This window comes from Convolutriloba macropyga, chromosome 14 (assembly GCF_964194025.1).
Source record: "Convolutriloba macropyga chromosome 14, txConMacr16.3, whole genome shotgun sequence".
Classification (NCBI taxonomy): Eukaryota; Metazoa; Xenacoelomorpha; order Acoela; family Convolutidae; genus Convolutriloba; species Convolutriloba macropyga.
This window is the reverse complement of record NC_134481.1, coordinates 27,609,333-27,624,918: the sequence shown is the minus strand read 5'-3', so window position 1 is coordinate 27,624,918 and position 15,586 is coordinate 27,609,333. Positions and strand designations below refer to the sequence as shown.

The 15,586-nt window shown below is 37.1% G+C and overlaps 1 protein-coding gene across 1 annotated transcript in view; it reads left to right on the top strand.

The window, feature by feature from the left end:
• The first annotated feature begins 1,053 nt into the window (after nt 1-1,053).
• Nucleotides 1,054-15,586, top strand: part of LOC142353581 (alkaline phosphatase-like) — a 91,977-nt gene continuing 77,444 nt past the window's right edge. The window contains exon 1 of the mRNA XM_075405862.1: nt 1,054-1,373. Within this exon, the coding sequence (XP_075261977.1) occupies nt 1,151-1,373 (223 nt within the window). The 5' untranslated portion in view covers nt 1,054-1,150. The remainder of the gene's footprint in view (nt 1,374-15,586) is intronic.

Here is a 15,586-nt window from a genome sequence, read left to right as displayed (position 1 = left end):
TTATGTAAGACACAAGCTCGGAACAACCAGAACTAATTAAGATCTACGCATAGGGACCCCAAAATTATGTAAAATCTCGGCGTTGAAACACAAAAAATATGTACGATCTAGTTTTGCGTTTTTCGGGCTTTTTGACCCGGGTAATGATAGAATTTGATGTGGTTATAACCATCCCTATTATTGAGGGACTTGTATCAATGCCAACTGGACTGCGTTCTCCCTTGAAGTTTGTTTTCGTTTTTGTTGTCGCATATCAGTGAAGGTTTAACAGTCCCCTCTTGATTTTTGTGTTGAATCTGTCGCAGCATGCTGTAAACCTGTATACTATGGTACCACAAAGCTACGTGCAGCATATTTTATGCATTTAAAACATGATTCATGCTTCATAAGCATGATTTTGCAACAAAATAGGTAGCACACTAGTTTTTGGCCTGCAATATGTTGGCCTTAAAGTTTGTTCTGTTTATTAGACCAGGGTTTTGAACCTTTTCACTTTAAATTAATGAACAAGTATTTTGGATCTATTCTGTCCCCCCCCCCCCCCCCCCCAGCTTAGTGAGCATAAATTTTTTATGACCCCCAGGCGCACGTGCTATTTTCTTACATAGTAACGTGCTATATAACAACATATAATTTGAAACTGGGGGTGATAAAAAACACGGGGGGGGGGCGAAACAGAATAGATCCAGTATTTTTTAGAGTTGTTTTATTGCTTGAAATGATATGAAATGCAATCAGACACTGGAAATAAGTACCTTGAAATCCGTGGGTACAAATAATGGGTCTTTCCCATTATAGCCCCCCATTATGGTATAATTAACATGATTGGGGGGGGGGGGGGGGGGGGGGGCTGTCGGTTATCTGACTACCACTAAACTGGGGGGGGGGGGGGGGCTATAATGGGAACGACCCCAAATAATTTCAAATGTTTTGGAAGGTTGAAGCAAATTTTAACATATCACACTGATATTCTACAGTTGCAGAAGTTAATTTACATAGTTTCCGAACAGTAAGTTGACTGTATGCATAAATTGATTGGTGTCACGTAATCTGTAGCATACAATCATTCTTTCCGGAGTACACTAGCACGTGCTCATTCAATCTAACTTATCCTTTACACGAAACAAGTACAAGCTCAAAAATACACAACATGAATCATACCAAGTATCTATTAATTTTCCATTTTCATATTTTGGCAATTTCCACTTCAGCTTTGAACTATAAATCCAAAGATTTTTGGGAAAAGAATAATGTGGAAGAACTGTCTGAAGTAGAAAGTATTATTACGAGGAACTGGAGAGCAAAGAACGTCATTCTGTTCATTGGTGATGGTTTCGGGTTGTCAGAACTTGTGGCTTCCAGGATTTTTCAAGGTCATTGGATTCCATCTCTCTCTATCTATCGGATCTGGTTTCACCACATCGGAGCTTCGACTCATGAAAAAGCGCGCGTCTTTAGTTTTCCCTAAAAATACCGGATCTTTTCTATTTCGGTCCCCAGTGTTCTTAGGGTCTTTCCCATTATAGCCCCCCCCCAGCTTAGTGGTCAGATAACTTATAGCCCCCCAATCATGGTAAATATACCATAATGGGGGGCTATAATTTCATGGGGGGCTATAATGGGAAAGACCCGTTTTTTATGACGCCCCCCCCCCCCGTTACAAACTATATGTTGTTATATAGCACGTTACTATGTAAGAAAATAGCATGTGCGCCGGGGGGTCATAAAAGACATATGATGACTAAGCTAGGGTTGGGGGCAAAACAGAAAAGATCCAAACCCGTGGTGAGGTGGTGGAAGTATGAACCGGGTGGCCATGATCAGACGATCCAGACAAAAATTTGCCCATGATTCGAATTTGTGCGTATTAGAGCGAGTTATTGCGAAGTAATTCGAAAAAGTGCGTTCATGTTTCGACTCTGCGTGACCATTCAAAAGCTCGCGACTCTGATCCGAAAGTGCGACTAAAAGAAACTGTGCAACTATGATGAATACAAGGGAATACTTTTATGATTCGAAATAGCGTTCTTTTGTTCGAAACTGCGGATTCTACGAATAGATTTAGAGTAATACTATCCGAAAATGTCAGCTTAAGATTCGAGCAAATGCAAATTTTATTTGAATTTGTGCGACAAAAAGTACGATCCAGACAATGGAATTATTGTCTGAAAGTGTAACCCCCCAGACGCTAATTTTCGAATCATCTTTCCACCACTTCAGCGCGTTAAACACCATAATAGGGGCTAGAATTTTATGGTGGGCTATAATTGGAGTCAATCTTGATTGACATCCAGAAATAGACTCGAAAAAAAATATATTAATTCAGAAGAAATTAAATAAAAAGACTAAACCTAAAACATTCAATTCAGATTGTTTAAAAATATATAATTAAACTTTTTCCAAGAAAATCATGAAAAGCCTTTCCTTTCACTCATTAGCTGGTTACTTCAGAGTCAGACCTGGTTTAAAAATAAAGTTTGTGAATCTCTCTCTACTCCTCTTGTGAAACCTATTTGTGACTAAGTTTAGAATGAAGCTTTGGGGCCCGTGCTCTGTCGACTAGTACTCCTATAGAAGTGTAACAGATTAGAGTCATAAAACTTTAATTAGTCAGGTAAGCCTTAAGACTAATCGTATTCTTGAGGCAACCAAAAGACAGCCTGGATAATACCCATTAAATGGTAAGCCCAGAACACGTCTTATCTGGTGCAACCAGTGTTGGTAGCATTCAGAAACTTAACCAATAATGTTCACATTTTTATATTTAGTTATACACTTATACTAAAATCACCTGTATAACACCTGGATTAACAATTACCTCTAACTGATAAAAATGGATAAAGATATACCGTTAGCACTTTTCATCATGAATGCCCACCAGATGATCAAAATTTTTTCACCGTATAACTGAAAATTTAAATTTAAACTTATTCCAAGAGACAAAAACAGTACAACACCTAACTCTATTAGGAAAGCATTTTTCACCATATATACGAGCAATACTATTAACCACTAATCAATTTTCAAAATTACATATTCCAGTTAACCGATGAAATTGGAAAAAACAATTACACAATATAATAACCATAACGATTACACCTTAGCAGAAATGGTACGAATATTACTTAGCGAACACGAATTAAAACAAGATAAGAATAAATAACCTCAATACCCACCTCAACCTATAATCTGTTGAAAGATAACACGCAATTGTTAATAGCTTATAGCGAAAGAAATAGACAATCAGTGCACGACAAATTAAGACTAGTTATGAAAAGTTTTGAAAATTGGTTAAGAACAATAGTCGAAGTTAAAAAAGAAATATCTGATTAAACCGAGAGAGTTATTTTGAAAAAAAAACCTCGGAAATCTGTTATCTATTTTAGCTAAACAATATCGAATCCATAAACGAAGCACGAATGTAATTTGGATCTTCGTATGAAAAAGAAACCGAATTCTTCGAAAAAAAGAACTGCAACAACTCTGGGATAGGAATTAATAGTCATCGTTCTTTGAAAAAACTCTACAAGTAAGCTCAAGTAAACTCTGTGTGTATAAATTAGATAGACGGAAAGAGTCAAAATATCCAAATAATTGATAAACAACAAGCAGGATCCTTATCAATGATAACTCCATCAAATACAACAACAACATCGACACCAAAGAAAAATTTAATTCACACTACAGTCCAAGTGAGACAAAAATTAACATAAAAACGGAGATAAACACAATATCAAACACACGGATAACAACCGTAACCAAGACTAGATAACCAATAGTGATAAAACCATAACGTAATCCATAATGTTGTATGTTGGACCACGCATAGAATACAATCCAGAATATCTGTGTAACAGAATGCACATTCAGACCCCACACGCACCCGAAATACAAACAGACACATTAATAATCAACAATCGCGTCCAGCAACTACAAGCTGTACAGCGTTTTATCCACCTTCTAAATACATTTGTGGTGTCTTTCCCATTACAGCACTCCCATGAAATTATAGACCCCCATTATGGTATATTTACCATGATTGGGGGGCTGCAGGTTATCTGATTACTAAGCTGGGGGGGGGAATATAATCGGAAAGACCCCATTGTGTTCCTTTTTAATAAGAACAACCCTTACCATATGTATTTGTATTGTCATAGTTTTTGAGAGTATGTGTTTACTCCGGCTACATTTATACACACTGTAAACACAAAACTACTAGTTAAATAATAATAAACAGTTAAATAACCGCTAAAGAAGATATAAAGCCAGCAAAAACCTATATAATAACCAGTTTCTATAACCATTTTGAATAATCAATTTATACATCTGAATATTCGTTTATATATTAGTTAATATACATCTAACTATTCGTCTAATTCAACTTTCACGTTAAGGAACATTACACAAATATATAGCTAATTAGCAACTACATACTCTACTCCCTTTTACACCAGAGTGTTTTTCATTTGAGTGTTTAAACTGTCATACATGCCACTCATACATCCTTTCAAACTCCCTTTCAAATCTCTAACCACTTCACACTTTCTCAATTCCACAGTATGATGTCTTCATGTACACTTCACACTTACAAATCTTAAAAGTGCAATTCTAATGTACATTAAAACACTCTCCACCTTCCAATACAATCCTCTCCTCCTTCCATTAAGACCTCCTTCATAAATGTTGTCCACCATAAAGCACATCCCTAAAAGAAGCCAAAACACACAATACATTCTTAAAGGCGTCAGAAAACCATTCTAAACAACACATTATGTAAATTCGAGATTTAAATCGATAAACTGAAAGTTTAAAAACACGTGCCAATAAAATTATTATCATCAATTAGCGATGCATAGGCACAAAAACAATACATAGGCAAACACTTGAACAAGGAAATAAATGCATCCGAAATCCAATTTCTCACAACAAATAGTTCTTTAAAAACACACCAACGATACTTAACAAGGTAAATAGCGACATTCACAACACAATTAGGGAGCCATACCTCCTTTTTGTTTCATTTAGCAATGCCTCAAATTGAATTAGATTGAATGAAGTACACTCAATTAAAGTAAAAAGTCGACAGAATGTCCACGGGTAGACAAAGTTAAGATGCATTGGATCTCGAGAAGAATGCATTCACAACTAATTTAAAAGAAGGCAAAACACTTAAAGGTATTCAGAAGTCAAACTCAGCATAAGTGAAAAAAACTAGAAAGAACTCATTAACTACCCCCAAATCTTCGGATTTCGCAAAATTAAATCAAAAACTCAGTTTTGCTTCTTGCTGGTCGGTTTCCTGATAAAATTTAATCTAATTTCAATACTCTCTCCTCTTGCAATCTATCTGGATCTCTGATTCTATCTAACTTTAACTTTATCTTGATCTCTGAATTAATCTAACTTGAAATTATCACAACGTCTCTGAATTTCATTAACAGAAGTCTCAACAGTTAGCTTTTTTCAGTTGAAATCGATAATAAAGTCAAATAATCTAGCCTATTGTAGTGGAGGATTCCACCTAAAGCAACCAAGCATACCAACTACTAATATAAACACTGTTAAACTATATACATATTTATTTATATCTTGTTACCTCCAACCGGAGATCATACTTCTTTAGTTTCGTATTGCTACTTGATGCCTGTTAACACCTCACCATTTGGAGAGGATTTGTAAATCTTGAGTGTTAGCTTTGTTAGCCGTTAAACACAGTACCAACTGGTACTTAGTCATTGGCCGATAGGTGTGAAAACACACAATCGCAGATCTGCCTGAACGTGATAGAAAACAGTTGCGTAGAAATTCAAGATTCTCTCTTGCTCTTTTTACTTCTAAACATTCTCTATACAACATGGCGCAGTCAACTATGGCTCGCTCTCCTCTTGGAGTACACTTCTTCTGGGACAAAAGTCACCAACCGGAATTAGATTGGGAAAAATGGCTAGCTACTGTAAAATTAGCCATAATGGTCAAAGAAAACATCCAAGTGGACAAATTACTACAACCTAGACCAGAAAACGAGGAACTAGATTACCCAACAGAGCCACACTGCGAACCAGCACTACCGGACGAAACAACAGCCCAAAGAAGGCAAAGAGAACAAAGAAATGTCAGAGGACGCACCGACTGGCAAAACACCTGCAAAGAAATAGAGGACAAAGGACCCCAGGTAGATAACATACTGTAGGATGAAGCCGAAAACAAAGCAAAAAGTCACATATACCTTTCACTAGGAGCACAAGCAACTAACATATTCCACCAAAGATTCCCACACACAGACATACAAAAATGCACCACGGACGCACTAGTGGAACAACTCAGAGAGGCATTTAAACAAACAAGGAACGAAACATTCGATACATTCCAATTCTTCAGATGCCGACAAAAAGAAAACGAATCGCTAGAAGTCTTCCATTCACGAATCAAAAAACACGCATCGTTATGCAACTGGGAACACTTAGAAGAAAGCCTCGTAAAAAGCATCTTCATACAAGGAATGAACAACCAGCACATCCAGATGGATCTACTTTCAGAAGAAAAAACTCCGTCAGAAACACTACAGTATGCACTAGCCCGTGAAAGAGGACAAGAAAGCCAACAAAAGATGATAAATACAAACACAAACCCAGCACCACAAAACCCATGGTTCGAGAAAATACAACTTATGAAACGCCAAAATAGAGTGCCCATTCTCCCAACACCACAATCTCGACAAATACAAGATTGCCGACGATGTGGAAATAAATTCCTACCGGGCCAGCTAAATGTATGCCCCGCAAAGAACGAAGCCTGCAGAATATGCAAAAAGATCGGCCACTTTGCAAAACTCTGTAGATCAGAGATGCCACCACGATCACAATACAATGCACAAGAAAGACTACAACAAAACTACACGAGTCAACAAAACTACACAGGTCATCAACAACAAAATAGAAACAACCAACTGGTTGCAAGAAAAACAACACAAAGAATGCGAAACATAAACGAAGAGGAATCCGAAGACGCACATGAAACAGAAGAACGCAGAAGAAACAATCGACCCAGAATCGACTTGCTATATCAGGGAAATGATGGAAGATTGGCAAAACACGACTAATTTTATTCAATCAATCAACTTCACAAATGAAAAAGTCACCGACATTAATAAGACCAGAAGAGGAGAATTTTGGCTGAAAACAAACACCAACAAAAAACAAACAGATTGGTCAGCAGACACAGGAAGCCCCAGGAGCTTCATGAACATACAAACTGCCCGTAACCTACTGGTCGATAACAACACAAAAATCCAACAGCCCAACAAATCACTAGGAGAATTCAGATGTTTAAACAACAACAAGATCAATATACTCGGCACAATCCAAGTGGACATTACCTCAGGTACATGTACCGCAAAAAACTGCAACATACTACTGGTAGACACAAACACAATAAACATCATGGGAGGAGACATTATGGACAAACTTGGCCTACGCCTCACAATGACACCCCCACATTCACAAGGTGAGAAAAAATTACTCAATATATCCAATACACACCAAAAAATATCCAAATGGATATTCCACAAATACCCACACCTATGTACGAGACTAGGTAGATCAAGAAATCGCGTAGCAAAATCAACATTCAAAAATGATTTTATCCCAACACAACACAAGGGTGGACGAATACCACTCCATTTAACAGAAAAAGTAGAGAATGAACTCAAAAAATTAATCGAAGAAAAACAAATTAAAAAACAAACTTCATGTTCAGACGAATACTTTATAAGTCCAGTAGTAATAACAGTCAAATCAGATCAATCTATCAAGATAGCATTGGACTCAAAATACTCAACGACGCAATACACAAGAACAAATATCAAATGCAAAGTATAGACCACCTAATGGACAAAATAGCAAGGAAAATATCTGACCTCAAAACAACTGAAGGAACACTATATTTCAGTAAAATAGACCTCAAATACGCATACAGTCAACTACCACTACACCCCGACACACAAAAACACTGCATTTTAGGAGGCAACGCAACCGGAACGTACAGATTCCTTAACGGCTTTTACGGCCTAACAGACCTCCCAGCAACATTTCAGAAAATTATGGACACAACACTAAACGGAATAAACTCAACAAACGCATTTCCAGACGACATAATAATAATTTCTAAAGGAACTTTAGGAAAACATGAAAACGAAATAGACAAAACATTAAAGAGATTAGACAAAGAAAATCTAGCAATCAGCTTGCACAAATGCGAATTTGGCCTAACAGAAATTACATGGTTAGGATACAAAATTAACTCTGAAGGAATCACACCAACAAAACGGAAAAGAGACGCAATAATCCAAATGGAAAACCCAAAAACACTAAAACAACTGAGATCATTCATGGGAAGCATTCACCACTTGGTTAAATTCATACCAAACCTAGCGACATTAAGTGCACCCCTTCGACCACTAGTAACAAAATCTACACAAAAAACACCCAAAAAACTAGAATGGGAGGATAAACACACCTCTGCATTTAACAGAATAAAAAAAGCGATTAAAACAATAGTGGAACAAAAACACTTCGATATTAAATGCCAGACAAGAGTAAAATGTGACGCAAGAAAAGAAGGCCTAAGCGCATGCCTAGAACAAAAACAAAATAACACATGGCAACCTATTGCGTATGCCAGTAGACTTTTAAACACAAATGAACAAAGGTACAGCATAAATGAATTAGAATTACTAGCCGTCGTTTGGTCACTTGAACATTTCAAATACAACCTCTTTGGATCACATTTCACTCTCCAAACGGATCACCAAGCACTATTATCAGCCCTGAAAAACAACAGAGGCAATAAAACATACCAGAGTAGATTAACCAGATGGGTAGACAGGCTACTACCATTTCATTTCAAAGTAGAACACACCGCTGGCAAAAACTTGAGATTCGCGGATTATCTGAGCCGCCATCCGAACTCACAACCAACTGGTGAAAATTTTGACAAGAATCACGTTATAAACATTATAGAAGCAATACACTACACATTACACACAACGCACAGAAAATTAACCAATCAAATCGCACGCAAGCGAAGGACATTAAATGACGTCACAAATCATTCCAATCTGAACAAAACAAAACAAAACGCTTTTTGCCATTTACACGCCACCAAACAGTTGTCTTCTCTTACGTTGAATAAATCAAACAATACACAATTAATCCAAAATCATATTACCCCAAATTCAATCAATACAAATCATCTTTATAAATCATCCAAATCCTATACTCCAAATCATTTATTTAAATCATAATCCAGTAGAAAAAATTCTTTAGTTAGCAATTTTATTTAGCAGAAAGGTACACGTCACAACAACAATTAAATCCCAATTAAACACTTATACAGTCCCAATTAAAAAACGTTATCGAGGACCAAACAGAAAGAAAACAGAAAACATGTCAACCCCACAAGAAACAAACACCATTGCCACACAAACTGAAGAAACATCCAACATAGGACAAGGACGAAAACCCCTCACAGATATGGAAAACTTTAACCCCCTTCCATAAATAGACCACGAAAACTCTCCCGACAATTTGAAACAACTATACAGGGTATTCGGAGAAAACTTTTTAGCAGAAGCCACCAGGAGCGATCCGCAGAGCAAAAAAATATTCCAAATAATTGAAGAAAACAACTGGGACACATTAAAGCATTTCAGTAGATATTGGCACTCCCTCAAAAGAGACCTCAGCACGACACCAAATGGTTGTATACTCTACGATGGAAAACTCTTCATACCCACACAATTACGCAAATTAGTTATGAATTCAATCCACCGCAACCACCCTTGACAATCGGGAATGATGCATCTCGCAAATCTCAGATGGTTTCCGAAAATTCGTAGAGAAATCGTTACTTTGACACAGAACTGCCAACCGTGCATCAAAATCGGTAAGAACTTAAAACCAATAATTCCCAAATCAAAAATAGCAAACCTACCACCACTCTATGAACCAAATGAAGAAATCCATTTGGATTTCGCCGGTCCCATAACTGACGAACAACAGAAGGACTAATACATATTAGCATCAGTTGACAGATTCTCACGATATCCACACGCAAAAGTCTACCACAATTGCGACACAGACACAGCAATAGAATACTTAGAACAATACATAAAATTTCATGGAATACCTAGAAACATAAGATGCGACCAAGCCCAAGCGTTTAAATCAAGACAATTCGAAATTTTTTGTAACAACCATAATATTAGACTTATTCTAGCTCCAGCTGGAGACCACAGAGCAAACGGTATGATAGAACGATGAATACAAACAATTAAACGACGCCTCTCAGTTCTAAACACCGACCCCAAGTGGTCAAAAATTAAACTTGCTGATAAGATAGCCGAAATAATCCAAGAAATAAAAATAATCCCAAACACTACAACAAAAATATCACCATTCACTGCACACTTCGGCAGAAAACACAATACACCGATATCAAACATCACTACACAAACTTCAACAAAAAACCTATCAAACAACGATATAACAAAATTCTATTTAGATAAAAAGAGAGGACTGAAGCAACCAATGCTCAAAGCAGACACCATCTGGAACCTTGAATCAGACTCAGAACCAGAACTAGACATCCAATTACACCCGCCAATTGAAGAAGAAGAATCATCAGACCAGTCAACTTTACAAAACGTGAAGAGAAAAGCCATCAAACGTAAGAATATTTCACCAATAAAAATAATACCTGATAAATTAATGCTCACAATTTGTGATAAAACAACAACAATAACAAACACAAGAAAACAAGTAGCACGAAGAACACTCGCACGAAGAGCAACTGAACCACGTGGCACATTAAAACCATTATGGAATATTATACCAGACGGTACTATCACTAACTACTCACCTACAACATTAACACTTGAAACAAACACCAGAAAAAACACAGTAATAAGAAAAAATGATTTGGCAATAGTAAACAAAACCAAACCAAGACTAATGCAATTCGTAGCATGTAAAACCGTACGAGAGCACAATAGAAACCAAGAAAAAATAAAACAATTTCTTTTAACAGAAAAGAAGCAAGCCAAACAATCACAGCAGAAACACCAACTGGAGAGACCCAGATGCATAGACAACGTGAATGACATACACTACAACCCACAACCAGGACTGTCGCACCAACCGGACATCCCAGGACCCAGAAAGACGAAACCACAAGAACGCAAACGAAAACAGAAGCCCATCAAACGACCCAAAAACCCATCAGCGTTTTCGAGAAAAAATCAAAGGAAGCAGCAATCGCCCAATCAAAACTCAATAAAGCCAAGGAATGCCAGCGCCAATTATCTCAATCCCCAAGGATCCAACTGGACACAACAAAGTTACAAGCAAACAAATCAATAGAGGTCATAAATTTGATCTCAGACTCGTCGCAAGGCAGCCCCATTAAGATCTACACCTCGAACGATCCAACGGCCTTCATGACAACTCCAGCAACAAAAATACAAAGACCCCGGAACGAGTGAACAGAAAGATAGACAAAATCATCCACCGTATAACCCACTCACCAAAGAAACAAAACCAGGAACACGAACCACAACTTATCTCCATCACCCCAGCGGACAATACGAGCCCACGCACTGACCTCATATCTATAATCCCAGCACACCAATCAACCCCAGTAGAACCACAACTACACATCATAGCGACCACCTCACAAGATAACCCAAAAGACGACACTGCAAACAACAACCAACTGGTAACAAACAAACAACCAATCAACATTGACTCTGACACACCATCCGGAGTTTGCCAACTGGTAGAGCAACCAACAAGAGACTTAAACAAAACTTTAAGATAGACAACCAAGATAAGCACAAAGACATTCCGGAAGAACGCGACAACATCGACGAACCCGTCGAAAAAGTACACATGGAAGAAGACAACTGCGACTCCGCGACAATTAGCTCGATATCTTCTCTGAATACGGAAGATATAGCCGCCCTCGATAAACTCTTTGACTAAAGCCAAAAAATAGCAGAGAGGGGAGTGTGGTGGAAGATTCCACCTAAAGCAACCAAGCATACCAACTACTATTATAAACACTGTTAAACTATATACATACTTATTTATATCTTGTCACCTCCAACCGGAGATCATACTTCTTTAGTTTCAAATTGCTACTTGATGCCTGTTAACACCTCACCATTTGGAGAGGATTTGTAAATCTTGAGTGTTAGCTTTGTTAGCCGTTAAACACAGTACCAACTGGTACTTAGTCATTGGCCGATAGGTGTGAAAACACACAATCGCAGATCTGCCTGAACGTGATAGAAAACAGTTGCGTAGAAATTCAAGATTCTCTCTTGCTCTTCTTACTTCTAAACATTCTCTATACAACACCTATAATAACTGCTTACTAGCAATTCTCATCTCACTGCGTTCAATAGTACGTGCAAGTTTCACTCGCAATATTTGTTTTCAATATTTGATCTCATTATTCAATCGCTATTCACTTAAATCATTCGATCAAAATCTTCAACAATAAACAAACTATTCGATCTCAAAACTAAATCCGATCTCACCATTCACTCAGACATTATCTGAATACAGACACAACTGATCTACTAGAGATTTACATTACTTCAAAGTCATTCTCAGTGAATAAAACAATTAACTCATTAAATTCTGATTGTCAGCAGTCAGACACTTTGATTTATATTGTTTTACTCAAAAACCTTTATCACCTCCGTTCACTAAACTTCTTACATATTTAACGTCAACACTTCCAACTGCCAAAAGAGAGCTCCGAAGCCGAATTCCTAATTCACAAATTGTGATTGTGCCGAAGACATCAATTAGGAAACAGGATCACCTGATGTATCCGAAATAACACCTGAGATATTTCAGTCTACCAATACAGGTAAAACCACCTTAGTCAATCTATCATTCTATTGATAAAATGTAGAAAAATAAAGAGACTTTCTTCAAGGCACACATCACTTCGATTTATTTAAACGAATACCCATTTGCAGTTAATCAGAAATTGAATTCGAAAAACTATAAAGTCTCCTGAGCGAAGAGAAGTGTATCGATATAACACAGTATCATACATCATTTGTAGCATTATCGGAGGCAGCAACAGAACTTTTTTACTAATCAACCATTACTAAACATCACTAATCAACCATTATTAAAAACCTACTGAAAATAGTTTTTCACGATTTTCTAATTTACTGTTGCATTCATAACTGTCTTTACAACACCTGTATTGTAGCCATATCGATATACTTAGCATTCGCAATAGTCTATTTCGCATTAAGTCGAAATAGAGCCAGACACGCAACTACGCCAATAAATTAAATGTCGGACAAGGAATAGTTGAAGGAAATACTACAGTGTGCCATTATTGCAAATCGTTCAGCGAAAGTATCGAGTCTGAAAACCTTCAATTCCTTAAAAACGCATTCCTAATCTACTTTTTTGTGTTAAGGCGCAACAACCTTAACAAGTACATTTTCTAACTAAGAGTTTTAAAATAAAATAGACATAAAAACACTAATATTAACCACTCTATTGACACTGTATAAACACTGCTAGTAACCGTTCAAAATTGATCCTAATCAGAACGTAGAAGAAACCATCTATTATACTTCAATAGCACAAAATTTTTTACCTACAATCGGTTTTCCAGAAAATACAAAATTACGGAAACACATTAGTATATCAATTAAGCGGAAGATAAAATCACGAAGTTTTGATATCACATCAACCACATCATCCAGAACAAACGGTAACACCACTATTATTAATTTCACCAACGAATGTCTTTAATCCAACTAAGCCACATAATCCTAAAATTTCGCATAACCTCCACACACGAACTGCGCATGCACACAATAATAACACTGTATCAGTTTAAGATAACACTGGTAACACAGTCAATCTAGTTAATAATCAAGTAGCTAGAACAGATACACAATACCAACAACAACAACAACATAATACAAATCAAACTCGCATAACCAAACCCAGAAATAATAATAACGCAACCCTAATAAAAAATCACTTTGATCAACATTACAGACAACAACAACAACACCAACAAAGACAAAATAATCGCACTAACACACAAGGAACCTCAGACAGGGGCGCCTAATTAAAACAAACAACCTTGTTTCAAACAATAATAACATAGAACGACCCCACTACAAGCAAGTAACAGACTTAACAATTTTTCCAACATCACCAGAAAACGACGATACAGAGAGAGGTACTGAAAACCTGTACACAATAAGACGCGATAGTGTCCAACCCAGACGTACAATAGTACGAGCCCGAAGAAGATCATCATATTGAAAACCAAACCAAACATCGCCACTAGTAGCATATGCAACCTCAGATATAGAAACAGAAAGTAACGAATTAAGACCATTAGATACAGGACGCTCCAAACCTACCAGTAGAATGAGCACACCGATTTTTCAAAACTTTAATATACAATCACCTGAATTACCCAGCGAATCCTCAATAGCTACCCCAACATCGTTTGAATTAAGACCAAATCCATTCCCACCACCCACACAACAACGACGTCGAGATTTTAATTTCGTACATTAACACGTTCGTTCACAACAAGCCCATCCGCCACATAGTTCGTTTTGGTCAGCATTATATCCAGATTGTTCACTTTTTACACCGAGATCAAGTTTAAGCATTCCATCAACAACAAATACGTCACCGCTTGGAAACGCTTCACAAACTAACCCATGACAGATTGAAACGTCCATCATTTCATAGACACCACTATCTACATCATTTGAAGCTGTCATATTTTTACCTGATTTCTACAGAGGAACACGAGGACCACTGAGTTCGCTAATTATAGTCAAAACTCACCAACCCGAAGCCGTGTACCACTAGAAACACAGACTTTCCTATTAGATTATACTTCATTTACACGTCCAACACTACAACACCAAACGGACCAACGAATCTAGGAGACAGTTTTCAACCTGGGCAAGAGCGAGACTGTTCAACACTCTAAATTTGACCCAAAGACAACGACAGACAGCGCTAAACGTATTAGCTACACAGTCATATAATTCATTTTTTAATCAACCTCTTCCCGCTACAACGCAACCGATCACAACACATACAACAACACCTCCATTTGTTAGCGTTGAGTTCTTTCATAAGTTTGATAGATATACACAACAAACGTTAGGCTTCGCATCACTCTATAACCCACAAAAGGGACTAACATACACATGTCGGTTTAAATAAGTGTTCTAAGTATGCATCTCAACATAATTTTCTTATTTCTAGCACATTTTCAACACAGTTTAGGACCAGTCAAGATGCGAATTAAAATTATTCACCGTCACAGTGACGTATTGAACCAGTTTAACACTATTGAACAATTAAAATCTCAAACAGAGCAGCCAATATTTAATAACCCCTTTCAAAACATAATAGACTCAATATGCAATATCGAAACAGGATTTTCAAGATATGTGGGAGAATACACAATATTATTGGTTACATAAGTGGGGCAATTCAAACACACCATC